General features: G+C 35.7%; 1 protein-coding gene across 1 annotated transcript; it reads left to right on the top strand.

Moving 5' to 3' along the window:
- The first annotated feature begins 209 nt into the window (after positions 1–209).
- On the top strand, positions 210–6,491 carry LOC116166780. The gene is made up of 5 exons (XM_031481912.1): positions 210–421; positions 498–667; positions 723–953; positions 5,457–5,604; positions 5,746–6,491. Exons 1-5 carry the CDS (start codon positions 242–244, stop codon positions 6,115–6,117), a joined length of 1,101 nt encoding a protein of 366 aa, XP_031337772.1. The 5' UTR covers positions 210–241; the 3' UTR covers positions 6,118–6,491.
- Positions 6,492–10,216: the final 3,725 nt, after the last annotated feature.

Here is a 10,216-nt window from a genome sequence, read left to right as displayed (position 1 = left end):
GCTTCTAACTGTAGACAAATAAAATGACATAGAGCTAGCCGGATGGAATGTATTAACCGAGCACACTATGTAATTGCAAGGCAGTCAGTTATAAACGATAATTAATAGCTCGAATAAAATCTTCAATTCAATTTAGCAAACCACTAATTTGCATAGTTTGTTATAATCAATTGGAAATAAATTAATCTCCCTCTTCTTTTTTATTTCAGTCGAGCCAAAGGTCAAATGTACACCCAATTTGATGCGAATAGAGCTGCCTATGAAATCGTCCACCAAAGCAATTTATTTAAAAGGGCTGAAAGGCTACCCTAATCCCGCCTGCTTACCTCAGACCGATCCAGTGGAGGCCACCGCCGTTTTTCAACTCAATCTGACCGATTTCTATCAGTGCGGGATAACAAGAGCCATAAATCAAATAACTGTAAGTATATTGCAATTTTTTTGTTGCAAAACAAATTACTATTAACCCACTAATGTCCATTTTGTGTTTGCCGTAGGGCAAGCAGGTCTTCTACAAAACTATAATTATCGAATCCACAAGCGAAGTTGGAGGAATTCAACAGCCGCACATCGAGGAATTTATACACGTTAAATGTTCAATTTTTCCGATCACCAATCATACCGTCGTGAAACGTAACGTGCTGCCCGCCGGATTTCAGGAACCCGAGTAAATATCCATTGTGGTTTATGGCGAGTTTGTTCTAAATTCGTGCCGTTTTCAGAGATCTCAAAATAACAAGTAGCATTACGACAAAAGCTCCCGTTCCGATACTTGGGGTTGGCGTACGCCAAGGCGGTAAATTAGTGACCGGCGAGCTAAATGTTTCCCCCGGTACCCCATTACAAATGGAAATATTCTTGGATAAAAATTCCTCCGCTGTTTATGGCCTGTTAGTAACCCACATGCAAGTTACAGACACTAACACTCAAGAGGAAACGATTATTTATAACGGGTATGCTTTTAGCAAAGGGTTTATGTTGAATTAAGCATATCTAAACGATTTATCTGGAGAATAAGGTACACACTACGTAATGAATTTACACGTAACGTTTTGTTCTGGCGTTATAAAAGCCCACAAACTCGCTCCGAAACTTTAATCAGTCCCAATTAGTTTGCATGGTGTTAAACGATTTGTACTATACAATTATTTTATAATAGTAAGACCGTTAATACATGTTGTAATTAAAACATTAACATAAGTAATTAATACGGCCAAACCATCGTAGCTTAATAATTATCTTCATCCTTTGTTAATAGTCCTCCAAGATGCAAATTTGCAATAAACGCGCCAATTTTTTACTGCTTGTTTGGATAAGTACTCACCTCCGGCTGTGTTTAAAAATTTTAACGAATCAATTTATGGCGGCCTAACCAGTTGGGAAACTGAGCTACTTGTCAGAAAACAAATGGGTGCTAATTTTGTTTTATTTGTGACTGCATAAATGAAGTAATCTTTCAAGCGATCTCTTAAAGAATGCAATGTAATTTACGTTTCACAATTTTTCGGTACATGTTTAGCAAAGCTTTGGCTTTGTTACGTTTAGAAAGTGATAATTCAATCGTAATATCTAAACTCTTGCATACCCTTTCGAAATAATATATTATTTTCTATATTATTAACTATTTTCCTCTCTGAAAGGGTGAAGAAAATGTGATTTTCTTCTAACGAATAGAAAAATGTGACATAAAGACTATGCGGGTCGCATAATGGGTAAATAAACACAATTAATTGATTGACAAAGACAAAAATTTATTTCGAAACACATTAATTGAAAATTAACACAACATTCCTGAAATAAAGAGAAGCTTACAAAGCTTGTGATCCGTACGCAGACGGCGACAATTAAAAATAAGAGAATATTAAAATTACTTACTTACATTTTTTTCCTCCTAAAATCTGGTCGTGAATGGTTTAGGATATTGCACACTTAACACAAACACTGACAGCTTCAAACCTTCACGTTTCTTTAACACGTAAATCTTGATGATAAATGAACTAGGTTGTTGAAGACGTATAGTAGTATATGCACTTGTAAACATTGTAAATAAATCAGTCGAAAGAAAACGGTACGTGCGATAGAGCAGAGAAAGGTAATCTGAAAACAAAGAAACAAAAGAAAACACTCATAATAGTAGAAAACTTAAAAATACGTACAGACAGTTATGAAACAACAAAAACAAAAATACATAACTATTGATTGTATGAAACGATGAGTAGGAGGCAAAATCATCGTTCAAAACCCACTCGTGGGTAAATGATGAGTAACGGGCATCCGTTGTGTTACGCTAAAAAATTACTTACTACAAAAGTACAGATGAGTTCTGACGTTTTCTAACCGATGTACGCAGGTTGATTAGACAAAATGTGTACTTACCACAAAAAATCTATAGTTCCTAAATACCGCGATAGAGGACAGTAGCACGTTCATTTCAGTGAAACATTGAAATAAGCACACGTAAATATACAGTGCTATTCATTTAGAATTAGACATAGGGATTTCATGTCTACTTTTAAATGACAAAAATCCTTCTGAAACCTAATTTTATACAACCGAAATAACATACGCACGCATTTTGTATTGTCAATCTAGATTTTTTAATAAAAACAACAGTAATAGTATGCATTTAGGCTATGCTTATGATGAAGAGATATTAAATTCGGTCGTCATTTCCAATTAGTTTCTTATGGGATTCTCTTGCACAAAAATTAAAACACTCAGCTTCATATCCTCCGTTAAAATTGAAAGTTGTTTACGATGTCTTATGTGGATCGCATTTTTGTCATTTGAATATCACTGTATAGTGTGTTGAAACTAAAGTCCATATATGTTTGATTGGACATCTCTGTTAAATTAACAAATATCAATAATTCCTTCTCAGGATTTCAATTATCGAACTTATCGAGTGTCCAACGTCCTTTAAACATTACATGTGTCCTGGCCCAAGGTAAAAAAGCAGTTTTCGATTCGATAACTAAATTTATAAAAACAATTAACCTCAATATATGATATAACAAATGTGATGTTTGATATATGAGACGTATGTGGCAAATAGCAGAAGCTGATGCTAAAAAAAACTTATCGAGTAACTAGATTTAATAAAATAACATTTTGACATAGAATACCTTGTAGTTTTCACATATTTTGAAAGAAAATGAAATATCGGATATAAAATCTTCAAGAAACTATCTACAGCTAATTAACAATAAATCTGAAAAATATTAAAAATTCAATGTTTTAGTATACAGAGTGAACATTTTGTCTGGAACACGGAATATATCTTCAAAACAACATGTTTTTAATGAAGCGTTTTATGCTATCGAAAATGATGGAAATTTTGTCTGGTACACTAAATATATCTTCAAAACTACAATTTCTGCCGAAAAGTTTTTTATGATATGCACAATACAATTTTCTGCCAATTTACGAACTTTAAATTTGTGGTCAGTGGCGTACTTCTGCATGGTCAAGGGGGTCTTATTTTTTTAATGGCAACTACTAGTTTTCATTTCACTTTTTAAGACCCAAATTAAGGGAAATTGTTCTTTCTATGAAAAAAGTGACCCTCTTAGTTCAATTGACGCACGCCACTGAAAATAATTTTGAAGCATATATATATATATATACAAATTTTTAATGATTTTTCATCCAATAAATTCCTTTGACATAACTAACAAGAGAATATCGTTTTTTCAACGCAAACTAGTGAATATTAATATAAAATTAATTAACACACTATATTCCTTAATTTTAGCGTTTCTCTTAAATTTGATCTAACGAAAACTAGTAATTACCATAAAAAAAATATGCCTTCCTTCACCATACAGAGGTACGCCATTGGCCACAGGTTTAAAGTACGTTAATTGCTAGCAAACCTTTTATAATTTTGGATACCATAAAAACCTTCTTTAAAAAATCTTGTTTTGAAATATATCAAGTGATGTAGACAAAATGATCACCCTGTATTTAATGCATCCAGCATTTCCAATAACAGATCTGAAAAAAATGCAAAATCCTTATTTTTAGTATAAACACATCCAGTTTATTGCCGATGCAATGCAAGAAAAAACGGAAATATAGGCTCAGTCTATCACGATCGCGCGCCGTTATTTCGTTCTCCTCTATTTTACACCGTGAATCGTACACATTGTGTTTACATAGAAATTGACCTAAAGTATGATCTTAATAGTTGAAATTAATAGTGAGAGGGAGGACGGACTTTTTAGTGCGACTGAAGGATTGCTGTAAATTTTAGGTACAGTTAAGAAATGCATGGTTTATTGAAGCAATGGATTATGACAGGAATCGCAAACTTAATGTGACACATGAACGGTATGAGTAATGGTGATGCGTGGTTCATATAGCACACTGGACAATCTAATTATTAAATTACATACATACATTACATATAGATCTCTGACATTCCAATATTTTTAATCATGGATTAACCTTACTCACGCGCTTTTGTGAGGTGATACACTGTCTCGAATGGAATGGATCGATATCCTATTTCCATTAAAAATTATGGAAACATGTTTAGTACTTATACGTTTTATACGTTTTGGTTTTCTCTACTACCCTTTTTTTACATACCTGTTATACCCCTCATACGCCCGAATACCGGCCCTCTTCCCTTATTGGCCAAGGAATTTCCTTTAAAAGAAACATGGTCGAAAACGAACCTAAAAGCACAATATTTATTATGAATTGTACTCACTTTACTCAAAACGGTTATACTCACCTTTTTTATTTTACTGCAAAATAGAAAAACGAGATTTTCACGTACGCGAAATCGTTGTAATTACGAATATGCACAAGATTTCCGAGTAAATACGAACGAAGCGTACCCATTACCATAAAACTCTTCCATTCTAGATAAGCTGTAGGTTGTTGGTTTTAGATCGACTTATTGATACTTTCCGAGGTTTTAAGTCAGTGAGCCATAGGTGTCATATGGGCCACTGTACCCTGATAGTTCAACTCCGCTTCAGTTGATTGGCATAATTAAGAAATCTGATTGGAACCAATCAAGTTTTTTTGTTCACTCAGTCAAATTAACTGAGGTTGAACTATCATGGTACAAACGGCCCATAGAGTATTTCAGTCGTTTGATCGCGAGTGAGTCGTATGGAGAAGCAAAGGAACCTGTGACTAAATGGCATCAAGTATACAATTAGGGTTTGATAGTGTAATTCTAGTATATTGATCGATAATTTTATTGCTCTGGTATTGTCAGTGGTTGACACGATGGTTTAGTCACTTACGTTAAGTATCACAAAAAAAAACCTTATAGCACATGTCGCAAATACCTGCATTTAAATTTGATACCTTTCCAGTAGCGTTGTGTATGAATTATACATTCCTAATTTACGTCATGTTAATCATGCTAATTCAGCAATTACCCAATTAACATATCGTACACAAAGATACGGGCGTACTAATAAATCAAATTTTAGATGTACGGTGGATCCATTCTTATTTGAAAACTTCAATACCGTCGACGGAGATTTTCTAACAGCGAAATTCAAAGCTTTCAAATTTCCGGAGTCGACTTACGTCCAATTTAAATGTACGGTGAACGTCTGTCTCGACAAGTGCCAAGGGGTAAGTCTGCCTAGTTAGCGCATATTGTGTACCTCATTAGTTGAGATTCAGTAAAAAAATTGTCACATTAAATACTGGTGTGTCCTCGAAAATGCGCAATTAATATCATCCCAAGCGGTGGATACATTTAAATTCTTGTAGGTGGAATGCAGCGATGGTCAAATAGGATACGGGCGTAAACGACGCGAAATACCTTCTCTACCTGCCGATCCCAACAAAATATTTGAAATTACCATCACGTCGTTTATTAAAGTTAATTACGACGACGAGTCGGAGAATTTCGAGGGGCTGTTCAAAAACCAGACCAAAATTTACAACAATAAGAAATTTATCGTCGGCAGCGAGATGGATAAGAGGTTTTATAAAACTATCGACGAGACGCCATCGAATTTAGAAGTTATGAAGCTGATGGAAGTTGAGAAGGTTACCACCGTTGTAGCTGATAATTCGGCCGCTAAGAACTTCGCTTTACCCACCTTTCTTGTAGCAGCAGTTTTGCGATTGTTTGTGTAAATAATTAGCGCGTGCAGATTGAAAAGATACTTACCTTTCCACTTAACAACCAATTAATAACGTACTTTAATACCTTTAAGAAATATCTGTGATACCTACAAATAAATTCGCGTAATTCTTTTGGACGTACTGCACAGTAGGTAGAGTTAGTAAATGTAGGCTTAGAATTTATGTTGATTCATTATTCAGTTAATTGCTTCCTAATTAAATGCTTTGACTATTTGTTTAGGCAATTTACTCAGACGATATTGTAATTTAGGTACAGTCTCTGTAAGACACATTGGTATAATACCACTGCCATATTTTCTTTATCCTTCACCATCTGAGTATAAATTAAGATACTTGCCGACTTAGGCTTAAGAGATTATTAAAAACGGCTTTTTGTAGAAGTTAATATGTAATTAAGTAGTTTTAATATTAAAGTAAACCGTTTAATGTATTAATAGTTCAATTAGATTAGCTACGATTTAACTGCAAATTAATGTTTAACTAGTCTTCTAAAATAAAAATAATTTATACTAACGTTTTACTCCATTATCTTCTATGGTGAGTACAACCCAATTGTTTTTAATAAAGGGGGCGAGTGAATGAACCCAACAAAATAGTGAAGGGGGGGTGATAAAGGCTTGAAGTTCGAAAGTAAGTCTTCTCATCACCAGGTATAGTTGTGGGCAATGTGAGCGTTTATGTTTCTGGTATTGAATCTGACACCAGTTCCCTACCATACGCTTTTTTTCCATGTGTCCTGACCTGTCCATTACTTACCTCTGAGTTAGGCTTCTATAACAACTGGATGTGATCACTTCCTGAAACAAATGCATTTGCAAATTAACGATCACCTAAAATATAATAAATTATAAGTAAATGGAGAGGAGTGGAAGATCTATTTGATGAGCATCAGGAAGGCGGGGAGGATATGACTAAGAAGGGAAGAACTATAAGTCAAAGGTCACCGCAAGAGATATCGTCAAAGAGGACATTAAGTCCGGGATGCCTATCAAAAAACTGACAGGCATTTCTCAGCAGATAGTAAAGACGACAACCATGGAAATGCGAAATGGAAACGAGAAAGGAAACGGGTATCCAACAAATATTATTCGAAGAGGCAAACTTCGAAAAGGGGAAAGACGAAAACGGCAATTAATAGGGACGCAGAACAGCAATTAAACCAAGATCAAAGACAAATAAAAATAGCAGGGAACGAAACATGGAAATTCGGATTATGGAATACGCAAAGCCTGAACACAAAGGAGGATGAGATTATTGACTAACAAAAACAAAAAAGAAAGGAGAAGGATGTATTAAGATAAAAAAGGGGACTATTTGATTTTTGAAGGAGTGAAGGAGACGGAACGAGCACAGGTAGGGGTGGGTGCACTTATTCATAGGAATTGGTTTCACAAAGTCAGGTCAATGTAACATGTGGTCAATTCTTATTGCATACGGCCCTACGGAAAACGAGTGTAAGGAAATTAAGAATGATTTTTGGGACTGTTTGCAGGATGGAACGGACAGAGTGAAACAAAGGTGTATGATAATTGGGGATTTAAATGCCCGAATAGGTATAAGTAACGAACAAGGGTATCCGGTTGGTGCTTTCGGGGAAAAGGCATTGAATGGTAATGGGCAACGTATTATTCAATTCTGCTTATTAAATAATATGCGAGTATGTAATACTTTTTACAAACATAAAGATATCCACAAATTTACCCGTGTAATGGAGTCTAGGGGTAAATAGTATATTAAGATACAAGTGTATAATCAAGTCTTTAAAGCACGCGCAACGAGTTTAAGGGCACGACGCAAAGCGGAGGGCCTTTAACGTTGCAAGTGCTTTAAAGACCAATTATACACGTGTATCTTATAGTATTTTTTATTATACCTGCAGTATAATTTAAAAATAGGTAATACAATGAAGTCATATTGACGTTATACTCGAATACATGTCTAATTAAGTGGGCTGGGTGTTCGTAATTTCATGATTGCCATGGAAATGTCACTTGACGTTTGCTTATAAAAATCATCGTCTTTGTGAATTAAACGATTTCCATTGAAAAAGATAATACACCGTCCATTAAATCGCTTGTTGTAAAATCTAAACAAACGTTGGTAGGTGTAAAATCCCAATCCAGTAAAGCCTATTATCAAGCATATGAAAAGTTGTTTCCAGGGATGAATAGGAAGTTACTTACGAATAAAGTCTTAAATGCATCGATAATGCTGGCATATATGAAGGAAATGTCAAAGGTATTTAAATTTTTTATCTTTCGGTGCATTCATTCAAAACTTCACTTATTGCTGGGACTAAAAAGTGGAACAGATTTGGAAGCATACCCTAAATTACGCGCGTTTGTAAAAGCTTCAACCAAAGGATAGGTACAAGCCAAAGAAATGTTTTGCATTTACAGAAAGCGACTGAGGAAGATTTTTTATTTCACCCAGATGACAGTTTCAAAAGTCATACTTGAAGTATCGTTACTTAGCAACTTTAAAGCACGTATGTTTTAAAGGCCTTTTTTCGCACGCATTTGAGTGTTTAAAACAGAGATTGTGATTCAGGTATAATAAAAAATCAATTATAGACCTAGTTCTGGTAAAAATCGCACATATGAGTTCAATTTTAGATGTAAGGGTAAAACGTGGCTATGAGATAGGTTCAGACCATTTTCTGGTGGAAATTAAAGTGAGGAAAGAGGGTGCGAGTGGGACGGGCTTAGAAAAGGAGGTAAAGAAATACAACCAGGGTACACAAACTACAGGAGGTGACAACTCAGAGAGCATATAATAAAATTTTGAATGAAGAACTACAGAAGACTAATTGGAAGAAGGAAGAAGATATTGAAGTATTGTGGGCAACGTTTAAAAATTTAGTATGCAAAGTGGGGGAAAAAATCTGCGGAGCCACTAGAGAAAGGAAGGGTAAATTAACGGCATGATGGAATGCGGACATAAAAATCGAAGTAGCTAAGAAAAAATCCTTTGGAGGGTATATCTTGCCAATAACTCGGAATAATTACGAAAAATACAGACAACAAAAAAATCAGGGAAAGAAAATGTTAAAGCTGCCAAAATCGGGCAGTGGGAGGAATTTGGTAATAAAATGGAAAAGAGATGGTAGCGGGAATGCTAAGTTGCTCTACAGAACTACACAAAATCTTAGACAAGACAAAGGAACAAAGAAGTTATGTATTGAAGACAGAGAAGGGAAACTATTGACGTCGGATTAGCAGATAATCGACAGATGGCAACAATACTTTTATGGAAGTACTAAAAGGGGATACCAACGAAAACGACTACGAAAAAGGGCCAACTATAGTGAAGGGAGCAGAATGAAAGGAGGAAGTACAAAAGCAGTGCGTAAATTAAGAAACGGTAAGGCCGCCGGACTAGAATTTCTTTATAAAATTATTAAAACAGAGAGAATACCACATGACTAGGCACTTGCAACTATTTTACCGATATATAAAAAATTATCAAAGTCCTCGTGTGAGATCGAAGGGACTTCAGCGCATTTTTGTGTGGCAGATCAGGATTCTATTAGCCACTTTCGGCTCAACCATCAATAACAGATCTTGTCGAAGGCTACTACATTCACTAACCGTTTCCCACTTTCCGCGTGCACCCGCAATTCGCTTTTAAAGTTAAAATCGTGTCGGGGGCTACCACATTCCCTTTGACGGTAGCCACTTCCGACGTCCCGTTCACCTACCCGCAATTCGCTTCTATTGGCGACACGAGAAAGAGAGACAGCGATTCGAGATTTACGAAACGTTAAACCGCGTGAGTTCGCAACGGAAGGTAAAAGACGCCCGAAGTTGACTACTTCTCGAAGACGCGCGCGCGCCTCACAAAAGGTCGTTAATTTCGCCCCTAGGACAAAAAACAAAATTCCGCAGGAGTTGTGCGCGTTTACAACATCTTTCCGACGACACCAATTTGAAAAGAATCGGACCAAAACTGTAGTAGAAGATAGGGAAAAACTGAAAAACCTTCACGTTAGTATACTACGCTCGAGGATGACGCCCAGATGTCGCCAACCCCACATCATGTAGCCATGTCCCTAAGGTTGACAAATTTCACGGCCTTGTAGATACACGTA

This window comes from Photinus pyralis, unplaced genomic scaffold (genome assembly GCF_008802855.1).
Source record: "Photinus pyralis isolate 1611_PpyrPB1 unplaced genomic scaffold, Ppyr1.3 Ppyr1.4_LG1, whole genome shotgun sequence".
Lineage (NCBI taxonomy): Eukaryota > Metazoa > Arthropoda > Insecta > Coleoptera > Lampyridae > Photinus > Photinus pyralis.
This window is presented reverse-complemented; position numbering and strand designations above follow the sequence as displayed.